Source organism: Gigantopelta aegis, chromosome 6, assembly GCF_016097555.1.
Source record: "Gigantopelta aegis isolate Gae_Host chromosome 6, Gae_host_genome, whole genome shotgun sequence".
In the NCBI taxonomy this organism is placed as follows: domain Eukaryota; kingdom Metazoa; phylum Mollusca; class Gastropoda; order Neomphalida; family Peltospiridae; genus Gigantopelta; species Gigantopelta aegis.
Window position 1 is genome coordinate 29,164,276 of NC_054704.1, and position 21,201 is coordinate 29,185,476.

General features: G+C 36.1%; 2 protein-coding genes across 3 annotated transcripts in view; one reads left to right on the plus strand and one right to left on the minus strand.

The window, feature by feature from the left end:
- The first annotated feature begins 367 nt into the window (after positions 1–367).
- Positions 368–5,673, plus strand: LOC121374475. The gene is made up of 4 exons (XM_041501573.1): positions 368–976; positions 1,927–2,236; positions 3,975–4,161; positions 5,547–5,673. The coding sequence occupies exons 1-4, from the start codon at positions 368–370 to the stop codon at positions 5,671–5,673; spliced, it is 1,233 nt and encodes a 410-aa protein (XP_041357507.1).
- An 8,867-nt stretch (positions 5,674–14,540) lies between these two features.
- LOC121375930 (regulator of telomere elongation helicase 1-like) overlaps positions 14,541–21,201 on the minus strand; it is a 44,327-nt gene continuing 37,666 nt past the window's right edge. For both annotated transcript variants that reach the window (XM_041503655.1, XM_041503656.1), the window contains 5 exons: positions 20,093–20,237; positions 19,497–19,628; positions 18,335–19,045; positions 16,922–17,019; positions 14,541–15,167 (listed from right to left, as the gene is read on the minus strand). In XM_041503655.1, the coding sequence (XP_041359589.1) occupies positions 15,078–15,167; positions 16,922–17,019; positions 18,335–19,045; positions 19,497–19,628; positions 20,093–20,237 (1,176 nt within the window). In that variant the 3' untranslated portion in view covers positions 14,541–15,077. The remainder of the gene's footprint in view (positions 15,168–16,921; positions 17,020–18,334; positions 19,046–19,496; positions 19,629–20,092; positions 20,238–21,201) is intronic.

Genomic DNA, 21,201 nt, shown 5'->3' on the forward strand with positions numbered 1-21,201 from the left:
CAGCAGAGGTGGGAGCACACCTGTTTCTGGACTTCAAAGTATATGTTGCTATGGTGAATTTTAATTGTAAAATGCAGGGAATTGCGTCGTAGAGCATCAATCATGTTTTCACACTTTCTGCAAGAGGATGCCCCCGAACCATATATATATATATATATATATATATATATATATATATATATATATATATATATATATATATGTTAACGCCACAGATTTCATATAGGTTCATATGGATCCATGTTAGACCCATTTGTGTATGCTCAAGTCCCGTCACTGGCAAAATAAGGAATAGGGGTAGACGCGTTTATTTGATATATTCATCTGCTCTTATTTCAGATGTTGATTTTAATGCAACAGTCCAACTATGGATGAAGTAGAAAGATACAAACAATCCAGAAACAATGGTTGCTGTATGTATGAAGATTGTCCTTATCCATTTAACGGTGATGTCAGAACACATATGGAAGAGTATCACAAGTGTTACGAGTGTGATATGTGCGATCGATCTTTTTTTCTTAAGCAGGCTCTAATCGACCATACGAATTCAATGGGACACAATGTTGTATGTCGTGCTTGCAATGAAACATTCTCCACCAAATTAGACCTTCATTTACACCTAAGGGAGAACAAACATTATCGCCGGCAGCAACACTTCTCTGAATCGTTTCAAGAGCAACCTCATTCGACAGAATACTCTTGCATTGACATTTCCATTAACTTTTTCTCATCAGAGTCACGTGAAGTTTCATCACAACCAGACATTGTTATTGAAAATGACGAGTCTCCAGTTTCACTTAAAGGAAGATTCCCACACATCTTCAAAGGAAGTCGGGAAGGAGAATCACTAAATAAGTTCATGGAGAGACTTGTTCGGCCTAATGACGAGTACATCAGACGGTGTGAAAATCTGGTGAACAGACTGAAAAAGTTCATGGAACACAACACTAAACTCCACGTGAAAAAGGTGTTTGTGGTTAGTATTAAAATACATTTGGTCCTCATGGTATTTATGTCCAAAACGTAGTAAAACAAAAATTTGAAATAATTAATATCTAACACCTAGCCATCTAACATTTATTTCGAAGGGCCCATAAATTCGCTCGGCACTCTATATATGCGGAGGGTTATTTCTCGTTCCAGCCAGTGCACCATGACTGGTATATCAAAGGCCGTGGTATGTACCACCCTGTCTGTGGGATGGTGCATATAAAAGATCCCTTGCTGCTAGTCGAAAAGAGTAGCCCATGAATTGGCGACAGCGGGTTTCTTATCTCAATATGTGTGGTCCTTAACCATGTCTGACGCCATATAACCGTAAATAAAATGTGTTGAGTGCGTCGTTAAATAAAACATTTCTTTCTTCTTCTTTTTTCTATATATGCGAAAGTTTTCAAACATTTTATCAATATTATATCAATTATATATATCAATGTTTGTCAATACATTTATCAATGTTTGTTTGTTATCAATAATTAAAATGTTCTGAATTGTCACACCCTGACGACTTCCTATGGTGTATCTTTAAAAGGTCCTCACAAGACCCAGTATCACAAAAATCCTGGCGCATGCCGAACCGTCAAATGACTTGTTAACGCTTAACTTTGGTTTTTAGGCTGGCTCGATGTTATTGAAAGACTTTTTAATGACCAACATTTCAAATATTTTCAGCAGAATATATTAGTGGCGATATATTAAACTTTGGTCGTTCTAATATTTGTACTAGGTTAAATTTAATTTAATTTCCTACTGGACAAAATCCATGAAGGAGTTTGGGCTTCTTACAAAACTAAGACGACCAGAAAACAATTGAATATACGCCACTGTTTTCTAAACAAGAAAACATATCTAATATGTAAATATAAGAGTCGGAAACATCTTACAATGCAGCAAACTCAGAAATGTCCCTTTAACTTTGGTTTTCAGGCTGGCTCGGTGGGGAAAATGACCAACATTTCAAATCATTCAGATGTCGATCTTATTGTGTTCATTGATGACTATTCTACCATGAAGGAGTTCAAAACTAATCTTGGAAGTGTTTTGGAAAAGTTAGAGCGACATGTACGAAATGATTTAAATTGGGCAAAAGAGGTGACACACAAAAACACTACGCCTCACGCTGTTCAATTCGAAGTAAAACTGAAAGGATACGATGATGACGACGATGACGTGATTCAAGTGGATCTGTTGCCAGCACTGGATCTTTTTCCAGCATCAGACGAACTTGATGAACGAGGTACAGGTTATCAATCAGTCCATCTACCGCTAAACTCAACCTGTCGTCAACGGTTACGACGGTTGTGTTGTAATTTCCCAAACTCTCGACTTACGATGGGTGCGCTCTGATTAACAACTTACAGGTCGTACGAGAATCAAGTTGTAAGAGCGCTCAGACTAGCAACTGAACAGTCATAGAAGTCGTGACAGTGGAAAGTTAGCCAAATTAGTACTTGCAGTTGGTAGTCTGAACCGAGCATATCAGTCAACCACTTGAAACATAATTACACCCACTGAAGGTTCAAGCACATATGTCTTGGACACGCCTTCAGAGTTATCAGCGAAATGACAGGTATTAAGTTCGATATGTTGCCCATTGTTCTGATAACCAATTTCGTTTTGCATAACCTGTAAATTATATCCTAAATTTAAAAAAAGAATTTTGTTTTGTTTAATGACATCACTAGAGCACATATATTTATTAATCATCAGCTATTGGATGTCAAATCTGGTAATTTCGAAATATAGTCTTAGAGAGGAAACCAAGTACATTAGTAGCAAGGGATCTTTTATATGCTCCATCCCAGACAGGATAGCACATACCATGGCCTTTGATATACCATCGGTGATCCACTGGCTGGAACAAGAAATAGCCCAATGGGCCCACTGACAGGATCGAACCCAGACCGACTACACATCAAAGCAGGTGCTTTACCACTGGGCTACGTCTCGCTCCTTTCTAAATTTAATGCGAGAATGAAAATAATCTCTTTTTTTTTGCAAACTTGGAAGTGTTGACAATTATATGTAGCTTATAGCTCGAGGGTCCTCAAGTCACATTCAGTTTAAAAATGTAAAAATATGTGCACTCTATGCAACAGATTTCCCCACATTTTTCGACAGCCAAACAGTCGACACATAGTCTAAAATACAAGTACACATACTTTCCTGAATCTGATGTCATAGTGATTTAGTGTGATTGTTTTTAGTTTACTCATAACATTAAAATTATGTTATTAATGACTAGAACTAATGCTACAAGAGGGGCGAGATGTAGCCCAGTGGTAAAGCACTCGCTCGATGTATGGTCGGTTTGGGATCGATCCCCGTCAGTGGGCCCATTAGGCTATTTCTCGCTCCAGCCAGTGCACCACGACTGGTACATCAAAAGCCGTGGTATGTGCTATCCTGTCTATGGGATGGTGCATATAAAATATCCCTTGCTGCTAATCGAAAAGAGTAGCCCATGAAGTGGTGACAGTGGGTTTCCTCCCTCGATTATCTGTATGGTCCGTAACCATATGTCCGACGCCATATAACCGTAAATAGAATGTGTTGAGTGCATTGTTAAATAAAACAATTCTTTCGTTTTTTAATGCTACAAGAAAGCCCCACCCCACCCCACCCCTATCTGAAACCAGCCAGGTTTCTTCTGCATCACCTGTACAGAAATATATAAATTTAATGTCATAACTGAACTCCAAAATAATCAAACTAAAGGTTTGTGGTATCAAATTTACGAAGCTGTGTGTATTTAAGACAGAGTACTTAAAAATCTTTTGGATTAAAATAGACAGATTTCACGTATAAATACAATACAGCTCAAAATTGACATATTTCACATATAAATACAATACGGCTCAAAATCGACACATTTCACATATAAATACTATAAGGCAAGACTATACTCGAGCTATGTTATATGATGATTTTAAACAAATAAAATAATACAGAAAACACAATCACTGTATTTTTAGATCTCATGGAGGAATGTAAGCTGATCTATAAAGACATGAAGTCAAAATCTTCCATAGAGAGAAGATACTATTCTGTATGTTTTGCCGAGATCCAAACAGAATTTGTGAAATCCACTCCAAGCGATGTTAGGGATTTGATTAGACTGCTCAAGTATTGGAAATATGTATGTATGATGTACATATTTATGCAATATTTATCATCTAATTCTATATTAATTTTTTACCATTATTTACTAAATATAGGATATATTGTCATTAAAATGATTATGTCAATTTTAAATTTGTTTTGTTAATTTTAATACATATATTATTATTATATATTTGTTTAGTTATAACGAATAATAAGCCATGAACGTTCTTCAGTAAATACTTTAGGGAGGTGTAGTATGCATATTTATGGTCATAGTTTGGTTCATATATTATATTAACCATGTATGTTAACATTGTCATCTATATTATTCTATTTGGCAATGTGCATCCTTTAACAGTTTGCTAATAGTATAGTCAGCTATTTTGGGATGGGATGTGAAGAATGATTAGACGAGTAAAATTAGCTCTACTGGTCTACCAGTAAACAAAAATTATACAAATGATTTTGCGATTAAATGATGTTTATTAATGACAGTATGATTCATATGATATTTTACACTCTTTTATTTGCGCAATAGCTCGATGTGGCCCCTAACTCTTACCAGCTTGTACTTAAAATGCTTTATGGTGTAATATTTTTTGAAAATGTTTCTTGCTAAACAGAAAAGAAAAATAATGTTTGTGTCACAACACAACATATTTTAAAACTATTGCTATTTGGAAGGAAATGTTTTATTTAATGACACACTCAACACATTTTATTTACAGTTATATGGCATCAGACATAAGGTTACGGACTACACAGATATTGAGAGAGGAAACCCGCTGTCGACACTTCGTGGGCTACTCTTTTCGATTAGCAGCAAGGGATCTTTTATATGCACCATCCCACAGACAGGATAGTACATACCACAGCCTTTGGTACACCAGTTGTGGAGCACTGGCTGGAACGAGAAATAGCCCAATGGGTCCACTGACGTGGATCAATTCTAGACTCGCTATTTGGTGTCTAATGTATGGTTATTTCAGCACTTGGTCTTAAGAACAAGAAAAGAAACCTGTTGCTACAAAAGCTATGCCTACCAAATAGCAGCAAGGCATCTTTTAGTTGCTTTGTCAGACAGGAAAGTACCTTTGGCATACCATTGGAAAGGCACTGGTTGAGGTGGGGAAACATTAGGGAGATACATGTGCACCCGTCATCTTCCCTAAAAGATTGTGTATTTCATTAGCTCATTTTATTCTAGTATTCTTAGCTCACTTTGGTGTGTGTGTATGTCTCTGTGTGTATGTATCTGTATGTGTCTCTGTGCATGTGTTTGTTTTGTGTGTGTGTGTGTGGTGGTTGTGGGGGAGGAGGGTTAAAAAAAATTCGTCTAGACCTCTTATTAAATTAAGTGTAAATGGATTTCCATTAAAGCTGAATAAGATAATAATCAGCTAATAAAAGTAGACCTTTTACAGGATTCATGTGATTTTCAGACTGAACATGTTCCGGTTACATCATGTTTCCTGGAGTATTTGGTTATACACTTATGGCAAAATGAATGGGATGAAGCTGAAGAGCTGGATGTTCATCCTAAGGTTAAAGAGGTTGTTTGTCAACTGAAAAACATTCATGAACTGGAGATAACATGGCCAGACAGGTACACATCTACAGAGTATAATCCTCTACGGTAAGTATTCCACATACTTTATATTCAGTTTTCTCATTTTTAAAGGAAAGGAATGTTTGAAAAAAGAAATTTTGCTTTGTTCAACGACACCACTGGAACACATTCATTAATTAATCATCGGATATTGGATGTCAAACATTTGGTAATTCTGGCTTGTAGTCATCAGAGGAAACCCACATGTTTTCCTAATGGAACAGGGAATCTTTTATAAGCACTTGTACATATGTACATGTTTATATAGAAATGATGTGAACCACTTTATGCACTGTTCAGAGCAGATCGACCACCACTGATTGGGTTTTTCTCATTCCAACCAGTGCACCACAACTGGAAAAAGGCGATGGCATGTGGTTGGTTTCCTGTCTGTGGGAAAGTGCATAAAAAATATCCCTTGCTGCATTAAGAAAAATGTAGCAGGTTTCCTCTGATGACTACGAGTCAGAAATACCAAATGTTTGACATCCAATCACTGATCATCAATTAATCAATGTGCTCTAGTTGTGTCGTTAAAAACAATACTTCTTTTTTTCTTTTTTTTTGTTCAGAGTATTGCTAGAACTTTGTATTTTAATCACATTCACAGATAATTTTCAAAGCCCAGTAGTAAAGTGCCCTCTTGATGCATTGGGCTATTTCTCATTCCAGCCAGTACACCAAGCCCGGTATATCAAAGGCTGTGGTATGTACAATCCTGTCTATTGGATGGTGCATATCAAAGATCCCTAGCTACTAATGGAAAAAATGTAGCGGGTTTCCTCTCTAAGCATAGATGTCATAATTACCAGATGTTTGACTATTGCCAATGATTAATCAATCAATGTGCTCCAGTGGAGTCGTTAAACAAAAAAAACTAACTCTCTTGAATAGTGATGTAATTTGTATAATTTCTAGTGTAAGATCCTTTTCAGCACTTACATGAAAACAAAAGTAATAATAACACTTTTTACACATTATTGGGAATACAAAGTGTACAGTAAAATAAATTCATAGATCATAATTTTATTATAAAGTTAACCTTGAACTCATCCTGAAGGCTAACTGAGCCTCTGAACCTCTACATATTATTTCAACCTGTTTAGTGTTAAAACCTACCAGTACAGCAATAACACCATAAATAGTCACATTTTCAAATAAGTCAAACATTTCATTGCTGAAAGCAATTGTTTTGACTGGTAACAGGGACAGAAATAAGCAGAATTTTTCCCTAGTCCACCAGACAAGTACATCTACAAATCTACTTGTCTAACAATATTTTTACTTGTCCAAATAAGTTGTTAGGGTTTTTTCATGTGCAAGGACAATGTTTTTCATTATGCATTATGCATTTTTACTTGTTCACTGGACAACTGATGTACATTTTGCTTATCCAAGCAGATTATTACTTGTCAGGACAAACGAATAAATGCTTACTTCAAACAATGGATAAAACTTTCCACAGTCTTCTACTTTATTCTTCTTGTTTCTCTGGTTCTAATTTATATACAAATATTTATATTTTGATTGGTTAAAAATGCAGTAGTTTTACTTTTCTCAATATTCTTTTATTTTATCTCAACATATCCATGTTGCTGATCAATTGTATAATGTAGGTCAGGTCAGGTCAGAGAGTTTAACGTACACATTCAGAGCAAGCTGTTGTAGCGCACGCCTGTCCTGGGCGCAGGTGTCGACCTCAGCGGGTTCCTCCGTCCAGGACAGGACATAATGTAGGAAAAGGTCTTTATATAGGCTATGCCTGTTGATCAATCCCATCTGATCTGTAAATATCATAAACAGAAATAAATATTGTTTAAACCAATACTGTTCATATTCCGTCTTTGAAATATTTCACACATATTTTAGGAAAAAGCCAGTTCTGTTGGATCCTATGAATCCCCACATCAATGTGTTGTCTTTTGGTAATGATGAGTTGAAAGACATTGTGGAGAAATCAACTGAACTTCTTAACAGAATGAATACAAAGAAAAGAAGAAGAAGAAGGAATAAACAGAAGCCAACAACCCAAAGGCAAATTCAGAAGCCAACAACCCAAAGGCAAATTCAGAAGCCAACAACCCAAATGCAAATCCAGAAGCCAGAGAAAGAATCCAAGAAATCATGTTGTAGATGCATTATAAGTTAAACACATTAGAAGTCTGGTACTGACATATCATGTAGTAATTAATTTATCATCCATAAGTCAACGTGCCACCATTTGTCATGTCAAGACCAAGACCAAAGTGTTTAACGTGAACATTCAGAGCAAGCTTTTGTAGTGCACGCCTGTCCTGGGCACAGGTGTCGGCCTCAGCTGGCTCCTCCATCCAGGACAGCAAAGGGTTGGGGAGGGAAGAGGAGAGACCGCCTGCATTGGCAGGTGCAAGAGAGCACCAGCAGTCTGGCAGCAGCCAGCAACAGGCGGAGGGTGGTATGGTGCTATGTAATTTGGAATATTTTCCGTAGGATTGAGCCAAAAGGAAATGGGTGCGCATTTTTGTGAAGGAAATTTTGCGCAATTTTGAACAGTCAGTCTAAAGACGGTCAGTCTCTATTTGCTGTAGCAGCTTAATATAGTCTGGGTTAAAAAAATAGTTCCTCATAAAAAAAAAATAGTTTCTCATAAAAAAAAAAACACCTACAAAATTCTGATATGCCTTTTGAAATCTTTCTTTGATGATTACAATCGTAGGTCAACCTCTGTAGTATTTAAATAACCCATTGGTTTGAAGTTACTTATTATAATGTAGTACTAAATGATAACAACTGTGCAAGTCGTATAGCTCCACTCGTATAACAGCAACACAGGGCGGTACTCTGACTGAAAATATTTAGTGGTCGTCCCATGCTGATTTTTTACACAGTACTCGTCAGTTGAGAGCACTCCCTAAAAATAGTCATGTGACCCTCTCGACAGTGTTGTATTTTTCACAGAATATATTCTAACATAGAAATTGCATTGAATTGCATGGAGTTGGTGTGCAACCTTAACGAATGTGTTAAATTCAAAAAGTGGTATTCCTGAGAAAACATTTTAAAAACATTTTTATGTGATGCTCAGTTTGTACTTATATTTTCTGTTCTATCCAAAATAACATGAATCTTATGTAACGGTCACATTATAGTTATTTGAAAATGCTTAAGGCATTAAAACAACATGTCGAGTGAGCTCTGAGGTCTTGTGGATAAGCTGCTGGACAATCAAGCTGATGACTGTGGTTCAAATCCCATCAAAGCTGGCTCACACATTCATTCATCTTTCTCATCTATCACCCTCTGCCTATCATTCTCATTATCTTAATATAAAAAAACATTCCAATTTCTCCTACGATTTTAATCTTTTTTCCATCCTTTCTGTCAGTTTCCTCTGACTCCATCACCCATCTGTCTCAACTTCCTCCATGGTTGCAGTCTCTGTGTATTTCCTGCACCCACATGGCATCCTCGTCCTCTGCCGCTAATAAAGCTGGTCTGACCCATGGCACTAACAATGCCAGAAGTAATTACTGAACACTCCCTGAAGAGGTTAGACTAAGCCCACAGCTAAAAGCTGATGGAGAATGGCAGGTGTGTGGCACATATAACCACAAGAGACAAGCACCTGTCGTGGTTGGAAAGACAAGGACTGGGATGTGGAGGTGGACAGCGAAAGAAGTTGAAAGACAGGAATTGCCAGATCGGGAAGAAATGAGACGGAATTCAAAGGAGAGAAAGGAAAGGGGGCAGTGGGATAAAAAAAAAAGAGCCAAAAACCAAACAAACAAAAAAACAAAAAACCCAACAAAAAACAAAACAAATGTCATATAATAATGGTAAGTATTGAGTAACTGATTTTAATTTTTTAATAGGTGGAATGTAGTTTACATATGTCAAACTAAGTGGACAATGCAATCTGATGGATATTGTTTACTTATACCAAAATGTGTCGATGATTTGAAATGGCCACACCTTTGGTTTGTTCACTGGTTTTCATTAATATATAATATTTGTGTTATTTTAGGCTATTATGGTATATCTGGAGTATGCAATTTGGTGTCTAACATATGGTTATTTCAACACATGCTTGAGAGAGGAAATGCTTTTGTCACATAGGCTACTATGACCAAAAAAGCAGCAAGGGATCTTTTATATACCTTTTTTATTGATATATCTGGGTGGTGGGACAAAGCCCAGTGGTAAAGAGACCGTCAATGGGCCCATTGGGCTATTTCTCTATTTACCACTGGTATCAAAGGCTGTGGTATGTGCTATCATGTAAATAATGATGCTGGTAATGTTATTTTCAGCAGTGTATTGGTAAAAAAGACGACCGTCTTTTTGCGAAGTGGACGTTGTTCACAGCAGGGTGGGATCTAGCTCAATAAGTATTTACCACTGGTATCAAAGGCTGTGGTATGTGCTATCATGTAAATAATGATGCTGGTAATGATGTTATTTTCAGCAGTGTATTGGTAAAAAAAGACGACCGTCTTTTTGCGAAGTGGACGTTGTTCACAGCAGGGTGGGATCTAGCTCAATAAGTATTTACCACTGGTATCAAAGGCTGTGGTATGTGCTATCATGTAAATAATGATGCTGGTAATGATGTTATTTTCAGCAGTGTATTGGTAAAAAAGACGACCGTCTTTTTGCGAAGTGGACGTTGTTCACAGCAGGGTGGCATCTAGCTCAATAAGTATTTACCACTGGTATCAAAGGCTGTGGTATGTGCTATCATGTAAATAATGATGCTGGTAATGATGTTATGTTCAGCAGTGTATTGGTAAAAAAGACGACCGTCTTTTTGCGAAGTGGACGTTGTTCACAGCAGGGTGGGATCTAGCTCAATAAGTATTTACCACTGGTATCAAAGGCTGTGGTATGTGCTATCATGTAAATAATGATGCTGGTAATGATGTTATTTTCAGCAGTGTATTGGTAAAAAAGACTACCGTCTTTTTGCGAAGTGGACGTTGTTCACAGCAGGGTGGGATCTAGCTCAATAAGTAGAGTGCTCGTCTGAGCTGCTTGTGTCGCAGGATCGAACCACCTCATTGGACCCATTCTCTGATTGGGTTTTTCCCATTCCAAGCAATGCACCATTACTGGTATATCAAAGACTGTGGTGTGTGCTGTCCTGTCCATGGGAAAGAGCATATAAAAAAAATCCCTTGCTGCTAATGGAAAAATGTAGCGGGTTTCCTCTAAGACTATGAGTAAAATAATTACCAAATGGTTGACATCCAATAGCCAATGGTTAAAGGAATGCTTAAGCAAGGCTTTTGGACTGGTATGCATAGTCAACGATATATAATGCACATTATTGCTTAATATCAACAAGTATATTATTATATTTAATTAATAAAACGGTTAAATGTGATGGCTATTATATATAACGGGTGCAGCCATTTTGTTCCATTCCAGTGAATATGCCCTCTGGCGGTTACATAATACTTAACTGTAACGGCAGGAATGAGTCTTAGAACTAGAGAAACAAATCTACCTGCTTTTTGCGGAATGATAAAATAGGCATGCATTGCAATGTTCTGTAATAATATACATCCCAGTAAGCCAGCAATAAGTATATATTATTTTTCAATACAAAATAAACCACCATTGTCAAAGTGGCTACACAGCAAGAAAAATAATTATACCATGTTTTGTCCATGCATTAACATACATACTGAAATGATACACAAATTACATACTGGTATTGTGTAAGATTACCTGTCGCCCCTAAAATGGTAATGGGCATGGTTTATTACTGTAACAAGTTCTGTAAAACTATTGATTAAGTAGACTTTTCCATCTAAAATCAAAGAACTGACCAATTACATAGTTCCAAAGAATAGAAAATTATCACTTGGGTATCGTGTATTGTCGTTTTTGCTCCAAAGTAGCATACCAATAGGCCTAATAGTGTACATTTTTCCTTTGGATTATTTAACAGAGAAAATACTATAACCCTGTTTCGTTCAGTTAATGTAACTTGAAATTAATTTAGTTAAATAGTTTATTACATTATCACGTCATTTATGTTGTTTTACAAGTCAGGAGAAGCGCCTTGTCGTAAATTATTGCTTTTGTTTACACTGTGCATACAGGAGTTGGGAGGAGCTGACATCACTTTGCCCCAAGCTAGAGTACCGAACGCCTCGAAATAAAAGAAAATGGCTGCCCCCAGTTAGCAGGAATAATCACGTTTTTTTATTAACTCTAAACTTTCGTGTTTTTCATTTGTTAAAGTATGTGTTGGTGGTCCGGATATGAATCTTTCCAACACATAAGGCTTATGTTTGAAAGGAAGACATGTTTTATTTAACGACGCACCCAACACATTTTATTTATGCTTATATGGCATCAGACATATGGATAAGGACCACACAGATATTAACTGACAGAGGAAGTACACACTAATGCATTTCCCACATTTCTAGCACATACTAAAGTCCTAATAAAAATTATACCACACCATGTTTTAATGATCCACAGACAGGACAGAACATACGAAGGTACCATCATACCCCAGGTTAGCACCATACAAATGAAACTATCCAGCCACCTTATGCATAGAGATACATAAGGGTATTAGATGGGTAACTAACCCACAATTAGGAAATTATGGATTTTTTAAAAAAAATTAGGAAAAAAGGCTGAATGCTTTTTTGTGATATAGGATAACACATCATGACTGATTTCTATAACTTTTGCTGTTTTATGCTTTGTGAAATGATTATGTCAACAGAAGAGAATCCTCAAAATTTCAGGACCCTACTCCCCACCCAGCCAGCTCTGATAGTGTTATCCCATGTACATATGACCTGTCACATGGTAAAACCTACAACTTTTGGTAAATAACAGGTAATATTCATAAAAAAATAAATCTCAGGTATTTGGGCTCTATCTTAATTATATCTTGTAAAAATACAGCATCAATGACATCACTTTAGATGACATCAAAATGAAATTTCAACATTATTACCATATTCTAGGTTACTTCCTGCCCAATTTCAGTGAAATCAAAGTTTTTGGAATCAGTACTCTTTTTTTTATTTTCTGTTTACCCAGTATTTTAAGTTATATATTCCGATTTAAAAAAACTAATTAAAAAATTTAAAGTGATATATTCTGATTAAAAACAATAAAATGTACAGATCCCATACATGAATGTAATACTAAGTAGTGACAGATATGAAATTTAGGGAACTACATTTCACCCCACTTTATTCAGATTCCACCGGCCTCGGTGGCGTCGTGGCAGGCCATCGGTCTATAGGCTGGTAGGTACTGGGTTCGGATCCCAGTCGAGGCATGGGATTTTTAATCCAGAGACCGACTCCAAACCCTGAGTGAGTGCTCCGCAAGGCTCAATGGGTAGGTGTAAACCACTTGCACCGACCAGTGATCCATAACTGGTTCAACAAAGGCCATGGTTTGTGCTATCCTGCCTGTGGGAAGCGCAAATAAAAGATCCCTTGCTGCTAATCGGAAGAGTAGCCCATGTAGTGGCGACAGCGGGTTTCCTCTCAAAATCTGTGTGGTCCTTAACCATATGTCTGACGCCATATAACCGTAAATAAAATGTGCGTCGTTAAATAAAACATTTCTTCTTCTTATTCAGATTCCTGTATTCACCATGGAGTAATTTTATATTTTGTTGGTGTTGTACTATCGAACAATATCGTTTCATTCTTAGGTTGGTAGGGGACATGTTGTATCCTGGAGTGCGGGATGTAGCTCAGTGGTACAGCGCTTGCCTGATGCGCGATCTATCTAGGATCGATTCCTGTCGGTGGGCCCAATGGGCTATTTCTCATTCCAGCCAGTGCTCCACAACTGGTGTAACAAAGGCCGCTGTGGTATATACTATCCTGTCTGTGAGATGGTTCATATAAAAGATCCCTTGCTGCTAATCGAAAAGAGTAGCCCATGAAGTGGCGACAGCAGGTTTCCTCTCTCAATATCTGTGTGGCCCTTAACCATATGTCCGACGCTATATAACCATAAATAAAATGTGTTGAGTGAGTTGTTAAATAAAATATTTCTTTCTTTCTTTTTGTATCCTGGTAATTCGAGCGGACAAAGGGTCAAATGGTTTTTTATATATATATATATATATAGTTTTCTTTCTGTTGTGACAAATGTTCTCGTTACTCCATTTAAGCAGGACGGCCGACCTGCTATTGCATTTTGCTGCCCCACTTTCATGTTTTGCCGCCCCTTTATTTTTTTAACCACCTCTCTTTATTTTCCCACATACAACTATATTTTACAGCACCCAGCTCCTTAATTTCATGTTGCACTTTTTTTCCACACTGAAAAAAAATCGATCAGTCTACATCAAAGAAAACAAGCCAAGGTGTGGAAAAACTTCAGTAGCTTATGATAGTTACCGTAAAGTAATTTAACACTATTTTAACAGCCTCAGTTGTGCCCCATAGCAGTATTCATTTGTATGTTTGATACACACAATTAAAGTTATATTTCATTTGAGCAATAACAACACTTTATTTTTATTGTTTTATCATTTATGGCATATAAGATTATCTGTCCTATTTGCTTACAAATTAAAAATATTCTAAAGATGACAGCTTTAAAATAATGCAGGACAGCTTTAAGTAATTGTATCTGCAACTTGAAGATGTGTTTTGGTACAACTGGGATATTTGGTACAATATCTATAAAATTAATATGTGCATGTGGTACTTATTTATATAAATGAACAAAGTTAAAAGTTTGTTTTGTTTAACAACATCACTAGAGCACATTGATTTATTAATCATCGACTATTGGATGTCAAACATATTATAGTCATAATGGGGAAACCTGCTACATTTTTCCATTAGTAGCAAGTGATCGTTTATGTGCACCATCCTACATGTAGTTATGGTCTTTGATATACCAGTCGTAGTGCACTGGCTGGGACAAGAAATAGCCTAATGGGCCCACCGACGGGGATCTATCCTAGACTAACCATGCATCAGACTTGCACTTTATCACTGGCTACGTTCCGACCCAATAAATGTACAAATACAATTTGTTTGTAAATATATTATAAAAAATATTATACAATACATATATTTTATGTTAAGATTAAATTGAACAAATTGATTAACTATCTGATTTGCAGATCTGGGCCCGTACTTATAAAACTTTTAGAGTCCAGACTCAATCTCAAATGATGTCACATGACATTTATGTCTCAGCTTTTATTAGTCTCGAGTCTAGACTCCAAAAGTTTTATAAGCACAGGCCAGAATGTACAATAGATTTTGATCTGCTTAAAAATAAATTGATCAACTATACAATAAATATATATTAATCAAAAATATATTATCCACATTACAATATCACATCAAATTATTATTGAGCAAAGTATGTTCTACTCCACATTAGGACCTGAGGTAAACAGAAGCTGCTTTAAATCCCTCCTCCTAACTGGAGCTCCACAACCAGGACACATCTTGTTGCTCTGAAAGTAAAATATATACTGATCAATCTATAGAAGGAATTGTCTTATGCAATGTCAATCTTAAAAACATTTCAGAAACAAGACTATTTTCTTTTAATCTATGGTTTTACACTGTGCATAAAGGTAACCAAAAACAAGAATACCAGTGAGGTACATGATACGCCTGTAATACGGCTGTCAAAAGTAGGTCGCAGTGACCTTGTTATGGTACCTAACACACCACTATCCCAAACTGTACCTGCATGCAAGGTTTGATGATCCTATATGAACTGATAAGGAAGATATGACCTGGACACGGATTTCCTTTAATGTGCAGTAATGCATGAAAAGTAGTTTGGTGACCTAATTATGGTATGTGATACACTGCCACCCCAAGTTGTAGTTGTATGCAAGGTTTGATGATCCTATATGAATCAATAAGGAAGATATTCAAGGCTAGTAGCTCTGGGTAAGAAGAAAATTTTACTAAATTACCTATTAAATTTTTTAAAATGCAGAGATTTGTTTTTTTAAATATCAATTACCTTGTACTAATAATCAGGAAAACTTTGCAAGGTCTGCAAAAGTAGAGGCTCATTGTGAATTTTTCATTAATAAGTACAGCAGCCTTATTATTTAGATAATTCATAACTCCTCTTAGAGAGTTGGTTATGCTATTATTACCCATTGTTACTTTTAAAAAATTGTGCTATCTAACCATTAGTCATTACATCACATAACTATACATACATTACACAATAAGTAAGCTGCATTTTTTTATAGCCAAATGTTAACAATACAAAATAATACAACTGTGATTTTATTAAAAAAAAATTAAAAAAAATAAAAGTTATGAAACAAATGAGTCCAAATTTTCCTCCAAATGTTTGTAGATCCTATAATGTGTATGTTTGTGTAATCTGACTCATGAATGGAAACATTAAATGAATGAAAGGGAAGTTCAGACTGTAACGAACAACCAACCAAATGTCATTGTTTTTAAGCCAGCCAAAGTGTGCAATTATCGAAAAACATATTACCCTGGATATTTTAACCCATATGGCAGGGAACATATTTTAACCCATATGGCAGGGAACATTTTGTTCAGTATCAGAAAATGCCACAGGCGTACAAGCTCCCATTTTTTAAAGGGGGCAGGCTGGCTTATGCCCAAATTAAAAAAAATGCCCGAATCTGGATAACAACATTTATTTATATTACCATTACTACCAAACAGCTATATAGGTTTGCAAACAAATTACTACGCATTTTTACAACTAATTTTGAGGGTAGAATTATGGAAATACATGGCAAAAAAGGTTTCAGGTTAGCACATTTTGCCCGAATATCCAATGATATGAATTATTGGCATTTTAATAAAGGGATGATAATAGGAATTGTATTAGTGCTCAGCCTCGTATCTATGGTAACCAGGGGTTCGATCTTAACAATGGCACCAATGGTAATTGTAGTCGTTGATATATACCGTCGGCAAAGATCCTCAATGATGACAAAATGTATATACCTGGTGTACATTATCTGCCAGTGTATCACATTTGTATATTTGAAATATGTCTACATACAAAAAAATAACCTTTCAGTCATGTTTATTTGCTGCAAAAATAACTTTAAAAAAACTGTCGTCGGTGGGTCACTTCACCCATGACAATCTTTTTTTTTTAAATTGCTGTGGGAGAAATCTTAAATTCAAGTCCTGTACATGGGTTACCAGGCACTAAGTTTTACTTCGATGCCTGCTGCTTTCAACAACTGACCTTGATCACTTGTTTCCAGCACAAGTAACAGCAGACGTGAGAACAGGACGCTTCAAATGGGATGTGAGCATCAGAACCACATCGACCACAAGTGTAACCTGCAAAAACAAAAGTGAAAGAAACATGCCCAGGGATTTATTCAGGATTTTTCACCATGCTCCCATGTCCGATATATGGGGAATTTTCTGTGCCACTTTTGAAAAGTGGTCTTACAAAAAGGATTTTGAAACAATCGAAGAAGGAAACATTATTAAATTGAGATGTTATAATATTTATTTTTATTAATCTAATCATGCACCAGTGAATTGCATATCAGTGTTTTATAGTTAAGAGGAACTGGACATTTTTTTTTTTTTTGTAGGTTTTTTAATCTGCTATATACCAAATTTTACATATTATCAGTGCCAAATGGTAGTCTTTATTTGTTGTTATTAATGTATTTTTTTATTAGTCTAATCAAGCACCAGTGAGTGTTGTGTGCTATTCTTCACTGGAACGAGGGAATGAACATTTTCCCTCCAAATCTATGTATTTTGTTTCAGTACTGGGGCTGATATTTAGTCCTTTTACAATGTTGTTAACTTTAGCAAGCATTAAAGAAACTGTTTTAAAAAATGTTTTCTTTTGTATTTTGTGTTAACTTTATGTTTGAGCTAAAACTTATGTATTTAAAATATAATTTCAACGCAACTTTGAGGTAACCGATCAGTGTTACCTATGGGTTATGCAAATATAATTCACATAACCGAACAATTTGTTACCTAGGTAAAAACCACGTGAACCGACTTCCGGTTATCTCAGATTTCGAAATATTGTCCCCTGCTATTAAATATCATTATATAATTACATTACAATTATATACTGCAGACAATGAAAAACCCTGAACATACCAGACTTGGAAAAATTTACCATTGTTTTTGACATCTGTATTGCATTTTCATTTTTTACAATTATTATTGAAGTAAAGTTTGTTTTATTTAACGCCGCCACTAGAGTACATTGATTTTTGATTTTATCATCGGTTATTGAATGTCAAACATATGGTCATTATGACACTGTTTTTAAGAGGAAACCTGCTGTCACCACATAGGCTACTCTTTTACGACAGGCAGCAAGGGATCTTTTATTTGCGCTCCCCACAGGCAGGATAGCACAAACCATGGCCTTTGTTGAACCAGTTATGGATCACTGGTCGGTGCAAGTGGTTTACACCTACCCACTGAGCCTTGCAGAGCACTCAGCGTTTGGAGTCAGTATCTGGATTAAAAATCCCATGCCTCAACTGGGATCCGAACCCAGTACCTACCAGCCTGTAGACCGATGGCCTAACCACGACGCCATCGAGGCCGGTGCAATTATTATTATATCATATGACAATTATATACTGCAAACAATGAAAAATGTTGAACATACCAGACTTTGAAAACCTTGCCGTTGTTTGTGACATCTGTATTGCATTTTCACACCTCTCAACATCATTACTGAGATCACATGCAGCTGACAACTGCAACTTTCCATCACCTGAACACTTTTCACAATTTTCAGACAATGTTTTATCACTGACAGCCGAGACCTGTACAGAAGTGACTCCTGGTTTAGTCTCACAGTTAGTATCAGTCAATCTGTTGTCAGTGAACAACACAGAAGTTGATGGTGTTTTGGGAGAATTAATGCTTTTTTTAACTTGTGTCTTGGAAATGTTGTTACTCTCTTTGAGTTGTGTCTTAGAACCAGAGTTATTGCTCTCTGTGATTTGCGATTTGGAAAAGACAATGTTTTCTATGTCTTGTACCCTAGAAGGGCTATTGTTTTGTTTGAATTGAGTCTTAGTGCAGTCTTTGCTTTCTTCGACTCGTGTAGTAAAACAGACTTTGCTTTTTGTGTCTTGCATCTTAGAACAGTCATTGTTTTCGAGTCCATTTAAAGTCACTGAGCTGGGAATGCAAGTCAGACCTGTGCTAAGTTGCTGAATGGTTTGTTTATCACTGGACTCCACATTTGGTTTATTCACTTCAGAAGCAGACGTCAATTTTGAACGAGACGTGCCAGCAGTAATGCCATCACATCCAGAAATGTTTTTATATTCTGATGATGAATTTGTTTTACATCGCTTCCCAGCAGGTTCTGAAGTGGGTCAAAAGATATCCTCAGTTAAAAAGAACTAGTTACTGCTTTTGGTGTTTTCAAACAATCAAAAAAACAATTTTTACTTAAAATATTCATAAAAACATTTTTGACACAGTATATCTGGATATAGTATTAGGGTCTAAAAGAGACCAATAAGTAATAAATTTATGCTTTGACAAAGATACAAAAAAAAGACTTGTTTAAGCATGTATGTAATGGTCAATAAATGGGATACCCTAAAGTCAGTCTAAAACACCCACCAACAACATGAAAGGAAAAGTTTTCTTTTTTATCTTAATTTCAAACCATATTGCATTTCCACTTATTACCATCATCAATTAACCAATTATATTTCTGTTTTTGATTATCACTCTTGTCCAGTTTTAAAATTAAAAACATTTTTACTTCACATGGATTAATAGCCAACATATTTCCTAATAAAACTAACCTGCTATCCCAGAATGCATCAGTCTCTTTGCAGCAGAATGTTCTGGAGTGTAACCACAGCTCATCCCCGTTAGGTTAACACATATCTCATCAAACTGCTGTTTGTGGTGGGGCCTTGCAAAATTGTAGAATTCTGACAATAAATCATACTCATTCATTTTAAATGTTGTTTCCTCAGGTCAACATGATATTGTTTCCTGTACTCTGATTTAGTAAACAAGCATTCTGAGTACTGATACCAAACCTAAGAATATTTTGTATCTCTTAAGTTCCAAGGGCCATAACTCCGTCAAATTTTTTTTAAATCGCCATGAAAGTCAAACTTGATCTGTAACAGTACATGATAAAGCTATAAATAAAATTTCAGTTGTTGTAAGAAATGTCTGTTGCCATTTTGCCAAAATGCAGTAAGCAACACTCAAAAACAAGTGACACACTGTACCATTGCCAATATAAAAATAAAGAATTGAAAAAAAAAAACACACAAAAAAAACACACAACTGAACAAAGCCTAGAAAAAAAAAAAAGACTGCCAACTGAATTGTACAATTATTACAATGTCAAATCAACTTAAAACATCCTGATAAAACGTCTCACTTCTGAACAGATGATGGTTGGCAGGATCCTCTGTGAACAGATCAGCAAGAACACTGGAAACCTTTTCCAAATTCTCCATCTTGCGATATTCAATCAAAGCTTTGGAGAAAACTTTATAAGACTCTGCTTTCAAGATCTTTTTTACCTATAATATAAAATAAAAACATGGTGGAATACAGTCATTTAAAATCTGCAACAAGATAAAACTTTAAAGGAAATCAAATGGGACAGGTAAAAAGGAGAATTGATATAATTGATAGAGCTGGGAGGCATTGAAATTTGAGCTTCAGTATCAATATCGGTATTTTTGGGGTGATTTACCTCAGTATCGGTATGGTATTTGGTACTGACACAGTACCAATACCGATACCGATATCGAGCAGTGTTTTCGGTTTTCTTGGCTATAAATGCATGCCCGAGTTAAGCCTCATTTAAAAGGCTCATTTCATCTAAATAAAATTAACTTCCATATTCAAAGCTCTCATCTGATTTATACCCAACCCATTTTACATTTGTCAGATATATTGTTAGTGTTTTACTAAATGGCGGGAAACATTTTTCAATACCAAACGTTTAGGTATTTTGAAATTTGTTTGATATGGTAAATCGGTACTGACATAATACTGTGACCGAACGGTATATACGGTATACTGCCTAACTCTAATAATTGATGCACAAAGTTTAACTGGGGCACATAGATGAACAGACCTAAAGCAGGGCGTTAGACTGTACCCAAGCTGAGGCAATAAAGGGTGTGCCCAAAATAAGTATAAGCATGCTAATCTAAGAATCAGAGGTGGGAATTGGTTAACTGTAAAAAAGAGGAAATCTCGAGGGGTCCCAGAAATTCTTGAAATCCTAGGTTAAAATCTGTGCCATGTGACACATTTTGGAGGAAAGGAAGATTAAAATGCGAGGAAACGTAATGTTCCATGAGAGGAAAACAGCGGATCCAAAGAGAATTCCCACCCCTGAAGAACATTTCACCTCAAAATCAATGGAATGTTAAGCTGTAATTAGATTAAAATAACTTGAAATGCATTTCTGAATATGTACAACTCTCTACCAGCTATTATTAACATTACTACTCCAAAAAAGCCTTGGTGGCT